This window comes from Nycticebus coucang, chromosome 3, assembly GCF_027406575.1.
Source record: "Nycticebus coucang isolate mNycCou1 chromosome 3, mNycCou1.pri, whole genome shotgun sequence".
Classification (NCBI taxonomy): Eukaryota; Metazoa; Chordata; class Mammalia; order Primates; family Lorisidae; genus Nycticebus; species Nycticebus coucang.
Window position 1 is genome coordinate 71,322,541 of NC_069782.1, and position 15,390 is coordinate 71,337,930.

General features: G+C 51.1%; 1 protein-coding gene across 6 annotated transcripts; it reads left to right on the forward strand.

Annotated features, from left to right (window-relative positions):
• Nucleotides 1–913: 913 nt before the first annotated feature.
• NIBAN3 (niban apoptosis regulator 3) lies at nt 914–14,045 on the forward strand. Of its 6 annotated transcripts, XR_008378986.1 has the most exons (16): nt 990–1,044; nt 3,063–3,193; nt 3,820–3,945; nt 4,639–4,753; nt 5,838–6,005; nt 6,604–6,719; nt 6,800–6,904; nt 7,077–7,239; nt 7,887–8,077; nt 8,946–9,104; nt 9,999–10,115; nt 10,196–10,303; nt 11,432–11,543; nt 11,727–11,823; nt 12,989–13,109; nt 13,900–14,045. XR_008378986.1 is itself a non-coding variant. In XM_053585677.1 (15 exons), exons 1-15 carry the CDS (start codon nt 990–992, stop codon nt 13,925–13,927), a joined length of 1,815 nt encoding a protein of 604 aa, XP_053441652.1. In that variant the 5' UTR covers nt 914–989; the 3' UTR covers nt 13,928–14,045. The 6 variants fall into 6 exon arrangements, 4 of the variants coding, with proteins under 4 accessions (XP_053441652.1, XP_053441655.1, XP_053441653.1 ...); XM_053585677.1 differs by lacking the exon at nt 11,727–11,823 and having other exon boundaries at nt 914–1,044; XM_053585680.1 differs by lacking the exons at nt 11,727–11,823; nt 13,900–14,045 and adding an exon at nt 13,143–13,878 and having other exon boundaries at nt 914–1,044; nt 12,989–13,099.
• The last annotated feature ends 1,345 nt before the right edge of the window (nt 14,046–15,390 follow it).

The window sequence follows — 15,390 nt, forward strand, 5'->3', positions numbered from 1 at the left end:
AGCTGCAGGCAGCTGAGTAGGCCCCAATGGCTTGAGGAGAGACCAGAGCCAGTGCTTCTGTGGTGTTTCCCTGGAGGGTGATAGGGAGCCTGAGAGGTCAGGACTGAGTGGGGTGGGTACTAGAGATGGGGGCTGGGCCCTGAAAGAGAGATGCCTTCTAGAAACCTTAAAATATCTAAATTAAGAGCTCAGTATGGCACTTGTAGTCCTAGTTACCAGGAGGCCAAGGCAGAAGGATGATTTCAGGCCAGGAGTTCAAGAACAACCTGGGGGACATAGTGAGAACCCTGTCTCTTAACAAGAAAAGGAAAGTGCAATGGAGCCCAGGTAATGGGTTGGTGGGGGTAGGGATAGTGTTGGGGGGCCTGAGAAAGGAATCAGGGTGAAGAATCGGTGTCCCCTGTAAGCCTCTGCTCCTCCCTCCTGGGGTCTCCCCTTCTCTGAGACCTCAGCACTTGCTCTTCCTGCCTAAGCACTGACCCCAGACAAAGTCTGGTAGGGTCTCTCCAATTCTGTCTCTCCAGCCTGGGGCACCAGGGTCAGGGCTGGACCCTCTAGGGACCCAGCTTCCCTCCCCTGCTGTTCAAGGTTGGTAGAGTGTGTGTGTGTGGGTGGTGGCGGTGGCACCTGTAATTATATGCCCCATCCCTGCCTATCCCCCTTTCCAGGACTCCATACATTGACTGCTGACCCGTCCTGCCAGATGTCTGCCCTGCGTCCCTCCTCCAAGACAGCCAGGCTAGGACTTTTTCTCTCCCACATTCTCAACCAGGGCAGCCCCTACAGAAACCAGCTCTGCCACAGCCTTGGCCCCAGGGGATCCGGGAGGACGCAGGTGCAGTGTGAGGCGTGGTGGGGGCGTGGCAGGGCGTGGCTTCCACACTTCAGCATCATCCAGGCCGCTGGCCAGCCGGCAGCCACACTACTCCCGTGTGCCCCAGTGTCCTGGCTCCCAGGAATCCCCCGGAGACAACGGAGACAGCGGCAGCATGGGCGGGCGGCCCTCAAGTCTCCTGAATAAGCAGCAGCAGCAGTGCCTGAAGGGTGAGAAGCTAGGGTGGGGACCGGGTGAGAGTCCAGGCGGGCACTAGAGTGGTTCAGGCTAGGCTAGTGACACACACAGGATGCCCTACTGATCCACGTAGACAACATCAACTGAATTCCACGTAGACAACATCAACTGGTGTATTTTTATTTGATAAATCCGGTAACCCTATTCAGGGCAGGGGCTTGGGGTGGGGGACATGGGGTCAGGTGGGCGTCATCCTGGGCACAGCAAAGCCCTCCCTAAATTGTCCTCTTGGCAGATAAAGACTAGCAGGCCCCTTGGCATGGACCCTGGAGCCCGAGGGTCAGTTCCCAGCTTGAGACTAAAAGAGATTGTTGCCAGATTCAGTGTTACTTGAGTCCTCCTGTTCTCTTTATACACAGGTTGAATATCTACTGTATACTGGGTGCTGGGAATACTGTGGTTTGATACCAGCCCCCACCTTGTAGGCTTACAATATAGACCAGGAAAGCAGATCAAGTCATTGTTACACAAAGGCAGTTGCCTGGGAAAGCATGATGAGAGTCATGGGGAGAGGGACAGGTGACCATCCACTGAGGGAACAATAGTCAAGCCAGGGCTGCAAAAGTGTGATGGAGTTGGCAGGGGTGAGATAAGAGAAGAAGAGCATTCTGTATAGGGGGAACGGCATGTGCCAAGGCGAGTGGGATATCTTGCAAAAAGACGGTCCAAATTCACACTCTGATCCTGTCTCACTCACTGTATGACCTCGGGTGAATAACTTAACCTCTCTGGGCCTGATTCTCTTGTCTGTAAAACAAGGGTAACAACAATGCCTACCTCATGGGGCTGGTCATATGGATTCAATGAGTTACTCTTGGTAGCTTTTTTTTTTCTGTAACAACTTAAACAAGATGAAGATTTCTTTCTTTCTCCTAGAGATGGGTGTAGAGATAAACAGTCTGGCAAAAGATTATGAACTCCTTCCATGTTGTGGCTCTGCCACTTGTGCCTTCTGTGCCCAACTTCACCTCATAGCACAGAATGTCTGCTGGAGTTCCAGCAATCAGGTCCATATTCCAAGCAGCAGGATAGAAGTATGTTTTATATATATAGTCAAGGGCACACATCTTAAAGGAACAGCTTGAAGAACTTTAACACTTGTTTGACTAACCTCCTAGATTAGGATACAGAATACTTCCATCACCCCAGAAAGTTTCTTCGATCTTTTAAAAACTTGTAAAAATCTCCCCAGGTAAAGGGCACAAGGAACTTTTCAGGCATGATGGGTCTGTTCATTATGTGGATTGTAGTGATGGTTGCACAGGTGTGTAATTGCACCAAAGCTCATGAAACTGTATGCTTTATTCCATTGGTCCCCCACCTTTTTTGGTACCAGGGACAAATTTCATGGAAGACAATTTCTTTTCTTTTCTTTTTTTTGGCCGGGGCTAGGTTTGAACCTGCCACCTCCGGCATATGGGACCGGCGCCCTACTCCTTGAGCCACAGTCACCGCCCCATGGAAGACAATTTATCCATGGACTTGGGAGGCAGAAAGGAGGGGGAATTGTGTTCTCATAAGAAGTGCCCAACTTAGACCCCTTGCATGCACACTTTACAGTAGGGTCCATGCTCTTAGGAGAATGTGATGCTGATGAGACAGGAGGTGGAGCTCAGGCAGTGATGTGAGTGATGGGGGGCAACTGCAAATACAGATGAACCTTCAGTGGCTTGCCCGCTACTCACTTCCTGCTGTGCAGCCTGCTTCCTAACAGGCCACAGACCAGTACTGGAGCCCAGGGCTCGGGGATCACAGCTTTATATGAAACTCTAAATGAAGCCTGAGTCACTTAATTCCCCCCTCCCCATGTGGGCACAAACATGGCATGAAGGATTAAGGGTGAATGAAACTTAGGCAGGACTCATTAAACAGTTTTAATGTGAAGATAGGAGTCCACCAATGGCTTCTTTGTCTGTTTTGCCCTCTCTAGGAAGAAAGGTATGCTGGACCCCATTCATTTGGCTGCCTCACTGTCCCCTTGTCCCTGCAGGTCAAGTGGACACCTTGCTGGGGAACTTTCTGCCTCGCTACCGTGGGCAACTGGCAGCCTCCATCCTGTGGCACATCTCGCAAGAGCAGGGTCCCCAGGAGCCAGCTGGATGCCAGCTGCTGGGCAGCAAAGTGGGTGCCTTGGGGGTGGGGGCTGAGTGTGTAGGGCTGCAGGAGCACTCAGTGGGGAGCCGTTCCTAGGCCATCCTTCTGATCTTGGGCCTTTGCCCTTGCCTTGGAGTGACTTTGAATATTAATTCTTTGAATAAACATTCACCGAGCATCTAATTTATGCCACATGACAGGCGGGGCATTGAGGATACAGCAGTGTCGGAGACAGATCTCTGTTCTGGCCTCCAGGGTTCCCAGACTGATGGGAGATAGAAGACCCCAAACAACAACAATAAAGAAATTAATGAAAAAAATAGAAGACCCCAAACAAGTTCATGCTGTAGGATAACTTCTGACATGCGCTAGGAAGAGAGTGTAATAATATACCACAAAATCAGCATGGCTTTAGTGGGTCAAGAACCCAGCCACCACTTAGCTGAGTCCTTTCCTTAAGGGTCACTTGCTCGCTGCAGTTATGTGAGCCAGGGTTGGGGTCTCATCTGAGTCTCAATGGGACAAGATATGCTTCCAAGTAATGGGGAGGATGAAATTAGTTAATATTCCTAAGTGCAGCAAATAAGTGCATACTGTGGTCATGTGTGATAAAGAATAATTGCTATGACACTTTCCGGTTTCTCCTCTTGCAGAAGCTGCCCCGAGTTCGTGAACACCGAGGATCCCTGATCCAGCTTCAGGGTAATCCACCCCGGTGGCAGCCGATCTTCTGCGTTCTGCGTGGGGACGGCCGCCTTGAGTGGTTCAGCCACGAGGAGGTAAAGGGGTGGCCTGCATACCTTCTGCTTCCAGATCCCTCCATCCACCACCTCCCCAGAATGGCTTTGGAGCCCATCTCCCAGCATAGTCCCCACCTCTTTCAATTACCCGGTATGAACTGAGGGCCCATACATGTTTGGCCTGGGGTAGGCAACCAACCTGCCCCATCCCCAGCTTTGCCAGGTGGGTAAATCAAACCCAGGCCAGGGGTAGGATTGTGGTCAGATTCATGGTCAGTATTGATGCTGTGGTTTAAACTCTTCAGGTCTTTGCAAGTCACACTGGGACCCCTGGGGTTCCCAGTTGAGGAGCGTGGGTAGCTCACTCCTTCCCTGGCACTCAGTTGCCACCTCCATGAAATGGGTTGATGATGTTCCACACTGTGTAAGGCTTTGAGGATTCAATGGGTTGATCCTCAGACAGCACTTGGGACTAGGCCAGTGCATAGTGAGCCAGTGAACACTGGATGCTCTGACTATGGGGAACGAAAGGCAGGAAGGGGGAGAGAGAAGGTGGGAGAGGAAGGTATGGAGGGCAAAGTGGGCAGGTGGGGGAGAGAGGAGAAAAAAAGAGAGGGATGGAGGGACAGAAGACTTCCCAGCTAATCTGAAATCTTCCCTTGATCTTTCAGTTTGGACACGAAATTCACAGTTTAGACCTGTCCAAAGTTGGTCTTTTGGGTACTTTTGTAGGAATATGAAAGTGGGAGTCATCCCCTTGGCTCCGTAGCCCTAACAGGGTACACTCTCCTGACTTCCCAGCGTGAATATCTCCGCCTTTTGGATGCTTTCTGCCCAGGTTCCTCTGGTAAGCCCCTGGGGTCTCTAAGAGCAGGTTTTTCTACCTTATCACTGTTGATATTTGGAACCAGATCATTCTTTGCCGTGTGAGCCTGTCCTGTGCATTGTAGGATGTTGAGCAGCATCCCTGGCCTCCACTCACTTGATGCCAGTACCATCCCCCCACTCCAGGTCTGACAACCAAAAATATCTCCAGAATTGCAGCATTGCTCTGGGGTGAGCGGCCTTGCTCTGGGAAGAAAAACCCACTCTCACCGGGGTGAGAAGGAGAATTAGGTCAAAGGACCAGAATCAAAATATCAAAGGATAAAAACAATAAAACCTGGTATCAGCATGCATGTGGGGAGATGGGCACTGACCAGAAGGAAAATTATACAGAGTTGGCTCTGGGTGCACCATTCAGTGGAGATATCTCTCTCTCTCTCTTTCTCTTTCTCTCCTCCCCCTCTCTCTCCTCTCCCTCTCTCCCCCTTTCTCTCTCCCTCCTCCTTTATCTCTCTCCTTTCCTTTCTCTCTTTCATCACAACATGGTACAGAAAAAGGATTAGGGTAAGGAGCAAGAATTTGGGGCATGTACTTAGTAAGTGCTCAGTATAAGACCTATCTCAGTGAGAGCTATTATCTCACTGAGTCTGCCCAGCAGTGATGGGGTCCCATCACTAACTTCCCCATTCCACAGATGAGGACATTTTGCACAGTTAATAAAGGGCAAAGCCAGAATTGCATCCTTTCCTTCAGCCACAAAGTCTGGCTGAGTCCAGAGCCTCACAGCAGAGAGGGCTCTGATCCCATCCCTATTTGGACAGATTGGAGGTGGCTGCCAGACGCACTGTAATCAGAAGGATGCTGAGGCTGGGAAACAGTGCTGGGATGGATTGGTGATGTCTGCCTTGGGCATACAAGGGAGGAAAGTGGCCCTGCTTCTGCCAGGACTGTGTCTCCTAACCCTGTTGGAATAAGGATGGCAACTATAAGGATGTGATCATGATTACTGGGCAACTGCCCACGCCTGGGGTTGCTGTACATTTCATCGGTATTTTCTCATAGTGCACGAATGTATAAAAAATATGACCTCCTCTATCTGTTTTTAGGGGACCATACACAGGAAAATTCTGACTTTCTCTTGGAAGCGCCCGTGAACTTCCCTCTGTTCCTGCATCACCCCTTTCGTCATCACCTCTGCTTCTCTGCAACCACTAGGGAGGCACAGCGTGCCTGGAGGCTAGCCCTGCAGGGTGGCATTCGGCTTCGGGGCACAGGTGGGTGCCAAGAAGTATTAGGCAGTGGTGGAGCTTGGGGTTTAGGGTTAGACAGTTCTGCCCTTGCTGGCTGCAAGCTGCAATTTCCTTACCCATAAACAGGTTGTCAGGGGAGACAAAAGGGGCACTGGGCAGTTATGAGTGACCAGGACTATAACAGGAACAACTGCCAGGCCCTGTAGGAGCTCAGCTTGGGGGTGACCAGAACTGGCTTCCCAGAGGAGGGGAAGCTGGGTTCTACAAAAGATGAGGGACCAGCCAGGGGAAGAAGAACAGTGCAGACACATACAGTTGGCCACGTTGTTGTACACAAGTGGAGGAGCATCTTGGAGCCTCAGTATAGCCTGATTTATTGGTCATGGGGCTGTAGCCACAAGTAGAAAGCTCTTTTTCCTAAGACCCTAAGTTAAATAAAGGTGCCTTATAGGTTGGTGGAGCACCAGAGGCAGTGCGTTCCCTGCGGAGGGCACTGCTTGTTCAAAGTTCCAGAAGTGGGTGAAACTTGGGTGTTTGGGGACCTGGCAAAGCGGAGGGCTTCCTCCCATGAGAAGCCAGGCAGGGGAGGGGCTGGAGGGCACTGAGGAGCCGCCTCTCCTAGTCCTGCAGCGAAGCCAAGCCCCTGCTGCCCGGGCCTTCCTGGACGCCGTCCGACTCCACCGGCAGCATCAAGGCCACTTTGGCTACGACGACACGACCCTGGGCTCGGACGCTGAGGTCAGTACCCCATAGGCTGCAACGGGACTCTCAGGACCCTTTCTTGCTGGCCACTGTGCCTACAGCCCCATCTCCGACAGGTGTTAACCGCGGTGCTGATGCGGGAGCTGCTGCCGGAGCTGCGAGCCCAGACCCTGCCAGGCCGGCGGGGAGCCGGCCGCGCCCGTGCCTGGGCCTGGACCGAGGTGCTCAGGGCGGGGAGATGGGGTCTGGACCCGGGAGCTCAGGGTTCCCCTCTCCACGACTGTCGCCTAAATTCTCTCCCGGTCTCTGCGTCTCTGTCTGTTCCTCTTCCCGTGTCGTGTCTCTTTCCCACACTCTTGGTCTGTGTGGGGTCCCCTCGACCTCTGTGGGCAGCTTCTGGACGCCGTCCACTCGGTTGTCCTGGCCAGGGTGTCTGCGGGGCTCCGCGCCTTCCAGCCTGAAAAGGACGAACTGCTCGAGTCCCTAGAAAGGACTATCCGCCCAGACGTGGACCACATTCTGCAGCTGAGAGCTCGCGTGGCAGGACAGCTGCGAAGTGAGGCTCGGGGCTGGGCCTGGAGGAAGGGGTGTGTCTTATTGATAAATGGGCGGGGGCCTTGGGCCGGGCAAGGACAGGCGGGGGCTGGGTAAAGGGCCTGGGGAATAGAAGGGAGCAGGGAATGGGTAGAGGACAGGACCTAGAGTCTGTCTCACGGACACCGAGGTCTGGAGGGTGCTGTGCTGGAGAAAAGAAAGGGCGGGTCTGAGGGCGTGGCCTAAATGGGGAGTGGTGGTGGCCTGGAGGCTGAGGCTGGAAGGGGCGAGGTCAGGAGGCGGGCCAGAGAATGAGGGTCTGGGGGTAGGCTGGCCAGAGAGGAAGAAGGCAAAATGGGGTTGGGAGACTGGTGGACCGAAGGCGGAGACACGGGCGGGGGCGTGTCAAGGTGGCCCCATCTCTGTTCAGTAAGAAAGAGAGACCCGGGTTCGAATGCCCAGCTCTACCTCCCAGGTGTAGATGTACCCTTACTGCAGATGCGAGCCTTTCCGAACCTCAGTTTTCTCACCAAAAAAATGGGCTAGAAGAGGGTGCTCAGAGTTCGCGCTCCCACCCACCACACCCTGCTGTGCCCAAAGTCCCCGTCTATCCCCCATCCGTGGTGCACCTTGGGGAGGACACTCCAGGGCAGTGTCTTCTATTCCCAGCGGATGTCCAGGGCCTGCTCGAGTCGTGCCTTCGCCGAAAGGTGGACACGCAGCTGCCCCAAGTCACACGGACGCTGCTGAGCACCGTGGAAGCCGTGCTTGAACTGGTCCGGAGCCTCCTAACCCAGGGCATGGACTGCCTGTGTAGCCATTTGCGCCAGAACCCCTCGGGTGCGCGACTGCGCAGGGAGGTGAGCTCTGGTGGGTAGGGGTTCATCCGGCTGCTGGGTAATGTGGTCACTTTACAGAAGAGTTGCATGAATCTTGCATCTTTACTGTTTGTAAACTCTCTGAATTTTGTTCTAGGCTGCTGTTTACTTATTGTGGACCCTGGTGAATCCCTCATCCTCACTAGGCTATGGTCATAGGGCCCAGTTGAAACGTGGGTGGAAAGGAGTCAGATAACAAGAGCAACACTTTAGCAAAATCAGTCTAGGGTCATCTTTCCCCCAAACTCCTCTTCCTTCCCTTCCCCTGTTGAGCAATGGCCAATCTTTTCCCTTGAGCCAGAGACTTCTGCTCAATGCAGGTAACTACAGTTACTATGTGTCAGGCAACTTCAATTCATTGTTAAGCCTCTGTTTCATAATCATCTTCTTTAGGAACTGTCCATGGTTCCTTTCAGTGCCTGCAGTTGCCTGTGCTTCCTTGATCACCGCATCACTTATATCCCGCTGTGGATGGTTGTCTATAATTTATCTCCTCCAATTTGTAAGCAGAGATTGAGTTAGAGAACTCCATTTCTGCATCCCCAAGGCCCAACACCACTGTCAGGTAGTGTTCATAGATCTGTGTCTAACAGGGACCAAGTGTGCTCATTTCCTGTCAGTTGTGCCAGCACTGCTTGTTATAATTTTGGAGGGTTTTTTTTTTACCACTTTATGTCCATTACATCATAGTTCATTGTCACTTTGATATAAGCTAATTTCTTTGCTGACAACAAAGGCAGGATGTATTTCCATTTGTGTTTCTCTTCTGGTCACTTGGCTGTGGGGTCCTTGGCCTTGCATTTCTACCAATGGACAGTATTTTTCTTTACCAACTGCCTCTGGAGCACAGGTTTACTCATTCGGGGAGATGCCATGGGACCCAGAGCTGATGCAGACATGCTACCGAGAGGCTGAGCGGAGGCAGGAGCACTTGGGGCAGCTGGTGGCACCATTCGGCTTTCTGGGGATACGGAGCTTAGTGTTTGGGACCCAGGATCTCTCACAGCAGGTGAGGGTGAGCAGGAGGCTGGGAAGATGCCAAGCAAGAGCAGCAGCCTCAAGTGAGCAGTTGCCAAGTGTGCCCTGGGGTGACCTTGATGACTGAGACAGACCTGGCCCTCACTCACTGGGCTTCCAGTCTCATGTGGACATGAGCTTGTAACCAGGGAGTGACCATATGTGGTAGACAGGGCTGTGGTGGGGACTTCCAAGCTGAGACAGTGGTGCGAAGAATGGGGGTAGATGAAGTCTGGGTAGAAGGAACAGTTTTGAAAGAACTCATCTCCATTTGGGAGACATGAAGCAATTTAGAGATTGCATTTCAAGGGAGAGCAGAAAGGTAAAGATGGATGGACAAGGTGTGTGGGCAGATTGGGCAGGGCCTTGAGTACAGGGCTAAGAGGCTGGCTTCTGTCCTAAGGATAGTGGGGAGCCACAGAAGGTGTGTGAGCAGGGGAGAGGCATAACTGGATTCAAGGCTTAGGAAACACAGGCTGTCGGGGGCAGGATGGGAGGAGGCAGGGCAGAATCCTGAAGTAGGAGGGCAGCTGTCAGTGGGGAGAAGCAAGAAGGCCAAGGAGATGATATCTGCTGATGACATGGTGAGTGAAGATGGTAGGGAGTGAGATGACCCTGTGCTGCCTGGCACAGTTGTTCAGCCTCAGAGGAGGCTGAGTTCTGGTTGCATATCTACTCCCCCATCTGGGCACCCAGAAGAATGGGGCTTTCTGCCAGCTTGCACATAAGCCGCCACAGACTGGACCGCCAACCCCTAGCCAGGTCCTGAGATAAGAGGAGGAGGTTGCAGGGAGGTAGCTGACTGGATGCTGAGAAGGGCTAAGTCAGGCGGACATGAGGCCCAGGAAGCTAGAGCATGTGGTCAGCAAGGCACCTCCTCCCACAGCTCATGGCTGATGCCGTGGCCACCTTCCTGCAACTGGCTGACCAGTGTCTGACCACAGCCCTGGACTGTGACCAGGCTGCCCAGCAGCTGGAGAAAGTCAGGGGGCGTGTGCTAAAGGTGAGGTCTGTGGGGAGCGGGTGGCAGTTGGCCTGGGTACTCAGGTGGTTACTCAACAGGCCACTGGGTATGTCATGCAGAAGTTCGAGTCAGACAGCAGGTCGGCGCAGAGGAAGTTCATTCGGGGCTGGGTGTTGTGCATTTTCTTGCCTTTTGTGCTGAGTCAGCTTGAGCCAAGCTGCAAAAAGGTGAGCTCATGGGGGAGGGAACACAGGCAGGTCCTACACAGTGTGACTGTATATCTATGTCTCTCTATAAAGTGGAGAGAATGCTCTGAGATCATCAGAGACTTTTGTTCCCCAAACCCCGGGGCTGGGTTCGGTGCCCTCTGCTTCCTCCGTGACAATGCTCTCTTTCCCCTGTGTCTGCCATGATTTGGTGTGGGTCCCATCTGCTGCATATCATGAAGTCATACATGAGAAGGGAGGAGGCATATGGATAGGATAGGTATGTGTTGGGTGGGGGGTTGCCAGGTGAGAAATGATGCTTGGGAAGCAGTTGACTGAAGTGCAAGCCATGTTCCTGGAAGGGCATTCCAGGTAGAGGGAATAGAATGTGCAAAGGCCCTAAGGCCAGACTGTACCAAGTGAGTTGAAGAAACGGTGAGGGGATGAGTGTGGCTGGAGCTCAATGAGTGAGTGGGTGAGGAGATGAGGGGGATGTCAGAGGACCTCGGCACACAAGCCAGGGGCACCAGCTGAGGGTCTGATGCATGTACTAACAGCGTCCTCTAGAGCTGTAGTCAACCCCTGGGCCAAGGACCACTACCCGTCTATGGTCTGTTAGGAACCAGGCTACACAGCAGGAGGTGAGCAGTGGGCAAGTGAGGGAACCTTCATCTGTATTCACAGCCACTCCCCATTGCTCACATCAGGCTGTCGGGGGCAGGATGGGAGGAGGCAGGGCAGAATCCTGAAGTAGGAGGGCAGCTGTCAGTGGGGAGAAGCACCTGAGCTCTGACTTCTGTCTCATCCCTCCCCCACTGCCCCAGTCCATGGAAAAATTGTCTTCTATGAAACCAGTCCCTGGTGGTTTCAAAAGCTTGGAGACTGCAGCTCTAGAGGAAGTGTCTGTGGGAGGTTCCAGTTGAGACACTCTCTCTATTCCCTGTGAGATGTGATTTATTTTGTCCCATTAATCCCCTTAATCTTTACAACACCCTAGGGAATATGTTTTAAGGAGCTAATTTTAAAGATAATACAACTGAGACCCAAAGCCCCCCAGATTATCAGTGCTGGGGCTGGGGCTCAACTCTATGTCATGGGCCTCCAGTGGCCCTCTCTTTCAGCCTAGCCCCTAATCCACTCTGGTTCCAGGAGCTGCCTGAGTTTGAGGGGGATGTCCTTGCTGTGGGCAGCCAGGCCCTGACCACTGAGGGCATCTATGAGGATATCATCCAGAGGGTTTTGCTGCAGAGAATCAATCAAGGTGAGCCCTGCCCTGCCATGGCTTACGGCAGTGGTTCTCAACCTTCCTAATGCCGCGGGCCTTTAATACAGTTCCTGTGGGTTGCAACCCACAGGTTGAGAACCACTGGCTTAGGGTAACCTGGTTTCCCTTGGATGTCCCTGGCTATATGTGATGAACCCCATACTTGCCCTTTAACCTCAGGTCAGGAATGGGCCAGCGGGGCTCCAAGGGTAGAGGAACTCAGAAGGGCAGTGATGGAATCTCTTTACAGGAGGGAGTACTGGAGTGAGGCTTTGAGGTATGTGTAGGAGTTCCCAAAATGAGAAAGAGGCAGAGTTCAAAAACTAAAGCTAGACATTTTCATTTATTCGCTCAAAACCACTCCCTGTTTTTCTCTGGGCTGGAATTGAGAGTCCCAAGAGTTCTCAGACTTGGGTTATGGCTCCTAGGAGCTCCTGGGCTTGGAAGTGGCTCCAGAAACATCTTTCTGCCTTCTGGCTTGTCGCTTCATTCATGAACCTATACCCAGGACCACTGAAATGTGTGCACTATGTGGAGTGAACATTAGGCAGTGATGATTCAGGGAATGGCAGCATCTGTGGAGCTGGTGCTCCACCAGGGATGGTAGGCTGGAAGCTTCTGGAGTGGATTTGCAGGTGCTTTGAATGACAACTGAGAGATTTAGACTTTATTGTGCAGGCAATGGGGAGCCATGGGGAATGTGTGAGCTAAAGGTAATAGAAGCCAGACTGGAAGCTAGGAAGGAGGCTGAGGCCACAGTCCTGGGTGCAAAGAACAGTCTCAAACAAGGGAAAGCAGCCACAGGGACACAGAACAGGAGTGGAGTCAAGGTGGGAGCTAGAGGTGTCAAAGCTGTTAGCTTGAGATGTCACTAAGTGCATGAGAGGGGGCCACATCTAGGGAGCATGTGTGGAGTACAGAGATGAGTCTCAAAGACCCCATATTTGAAGGATACAAAGAAGAAGGAACAAAGAAGGTGCAGTCAGAGAGGTCAAAGAAACTCAGAGATGGTGGGGTCCTGGGAGTGAGGGAATAGGGTGAGGATGTGTCTTTGGTCTTCAAACAAGAACCGAGTTTCCTTAGAACAGCAGAAGTTTTATGTTGAAAAAAGCTATTCTGTAACTACAGAATTAATCCAGAAATGGGTAACTTCAATGAGTTTCTGTTCCTACAGACTTTACTGTTCTTGAGAGTTTCCATCTTCAATTGATTTGTGATGTCTGCCCAGAACAGCATATTAGAAGTTTGAGCTAGCTCAATGAAGAGTGCAGGGATTAGTCAGGAATGTCTGCCCCAGGCACAAGTATGGAGAGAGGCCCCATGTTAGTCACTTGTTTAGGATTCCTGGTTGAGACATGTGTTTTCTTTCTGTAAAAATGCATGGAAGCTGTTTAATGCCTGGGTTTCCCCATATGTGTCCCGGAATTTATCTCTTGTTTCAGAATTGAAAAAGGCCCTTGGTGCCAGTGATGTATCCTGCACTCTGGCTGGCTATGCTGAGGCCCCATGGGAGAAGGAGCAAGGGGAAGCAGCCAAGGGGACACAGACCAGGAGTAGAGTCAGGTGAGGCCCTCACAGACTTCTGAGCCCTTTTAGTGAATTGCTGGGAGAAGGACTGGGGACTTGGGAGTCTGTGCAGAGTATATGTGATTGTCATGAGTGAGGGTTTGTGGATGAAACAGCAAGCTATTTGTCTGCTGACCCAGCTAGAATGGCCAAGATCATGGTGAACAAGGGTGATGGGAAGCTACCGAATGTGTCTGAGCCACAGAAAGACTGTAAATCCAGGCTGTGACATGCACATGGGCTCAGCTCTCAGGAGCTGAAATTGGGATGAATTTTTGTCTCATCTCTAACACCAGGTTTCAATGCCTGCCAGCAGCTACTATTTCTTGTTTCAACCTGGAAAGGCAGATTATAGTGATGGGGGCCTTAGATCCACCACCAGCAAGGGTTCTGAAAGATGGGTATAATTTTGGGGTAGTTTGATACACAGCAATAGCTAATACACTCCCTGGCTGATCTGCGGCAGCAACCTATGGTCAATCCCTACGGATAAACTTGTCAATATTAACATTAACTTGAATAAATGGTTAAACAGTTTTAGAAAGACTTCTGGGTATCAGAATATTTAGACATTTGCAACTGGGGACGAGGGATTGTGCATGGGCTTCTGAATCTATTTAATTAGAACCTAACAAATGGGTGTTTGGTTTCTTGTCTTCTATACTGACAGTTAATGCCACAAGAAACAACATTGTACAAACTTTTCTTGCAAGTGCAGGTTTGCATGGGTAAATACCAAACTGGGAAATCTCAGGATTTAAAGTATGTGTGTTTGTTCTTTCAACAGCAGTCTCCAGGGAGCTCTCCACCTGTAGCCTGGAAGTTTAGGAGTTGTTTTTAGCTCCTTATCTGAGAAGCTTTGGTTCTTCTCCTTTGCCCACTTGTCTTCTGGCTGCTCATAGTCATTTCAATTAAGGCTTTTTTGCTAACTTCCCATTTGTTGAACATTTATTATGTGCCAGGCTGATATTTCTCATGTTCGGGTTTTGGGTATCCTTATACTTCCATTTTACAGATGAAGAAACAGCCTCAGAGAGAAAGAGGGCCTTGCCCCATGCAGCCAGTCTTTAGTCCCCAGGTCCAGTCATTCTTCCCACTGCCTCCGTGAGGTACATTCCAGAGCTGAATCTTCACTCACATCCATCCTCACTTTTATTGAATAAATATCTACAAGTTGAATTTCTGGGCCAATGTGTATACACTGTGCTAGGCTTTTGTAACTTCTGTGTTTTCAGAAAAGCTGTATGTTTTTATACTCCCACCAGCAGCATCTGCAAATTTTCTCCAAGTCCTTTTTTTTTTTTTCAGAGACAGAGTCTCACTTTATCGCCCTCAATAGAGTGCTGTAGCGTCACAGCTCACAGTAACCTCCAGCTCTTGGGCTTAGGCGATTCTTTTGCCTCAGCCTCCCGAGTAGCTGGGACTACAGGCGCCTGCCACAATGCCTGGCTATTTTCTTGTTGTAGTTTTGGCCCAGGCTGGGTTCAAATCCCCACACCCACCCCCGGGTGTATGGGGCTGACGCCCTACCCACTGAGCTACAGGGGGCCCCCCTCCAACTCCTTTATAAACACTAAGACTTTTCATAAAATGAAGAAAAAAATATCAATTAGACACACACATCTCATTTCATTTTGAATTTCTTTTTTTTTTTTTTTATAGAGACAGAGTCTCACTTTATGGCCCTCGGTAGAGTGCCGTGACCTCACACAGCTCACAGCAACCTCCAACTCCTGGGCTTAAGCGATTCTCTTGCCTCAGCCTCCCGAGTAGCTGGGACTACAGGCGCTCGCCACACGCCTGGCTATTTTTTGGTTGCAGTTTGGCCGGGGCTGAGTTTGAACCCGTCACCCTCGGTATATGGGGCCGGCGCCTTACCGACTGAGCCACAGGCACCGCCCTGTGGTTTTTTTTTTTTTTTTTGGCTGAGGCTGGGTTTGAACCCACCACCTCCAGCATATGGGACTGGCGCCCTATCCCATTGAGCCACAGGCACCACCCTATTTTGAATTTCTTTAATGACTGATTTGAAGTTAAAATGTATTTATTGGCCATTATATGTTTGTGGGACTGTTTTATTTCCTGTTCATAGCTTTTACTTACTTTTTAAGGGTGTTTATCTCTTTCTATTGATATTTGATAACTCTTTGTAAATGAGGATATTAATGCTTTGTGATACAGGTTACAGATTTCTCCCCCCTCAGCTTGCTATAAGCATTTTGGGTTTGTTCATTAGCTCCAAATCTTAATTTAGTATCAAATTTCCCAGTTGGGAAAG

Excerpts from the sequence above, each read along its gene's own strand:
- NIBAN3 (XM_053585680.1), top strand. The coding sequence starts at position 990 with ATGGGCGGGCGGCCCTCAAGTCTCCTGAATAAGCAGCAGCAGCAGTGC. Across the intron at positions 6,006-6,603 it reads CATTCGGCTTCGGGGCACAG|TCCTGCAGCGAAGCCAAGCC; the intron begins GTGGGTGCCAAG and ends CGCCTCTCCTAG. Across the intron at positions 10,304-11,431 it reads TTGAGCCAAGCTGCAAAAAG|GAGCTGCCTGAGTTTGAGGG; the intron begins GTGAGCTCATGG and ends CTCTGGTTCCAG.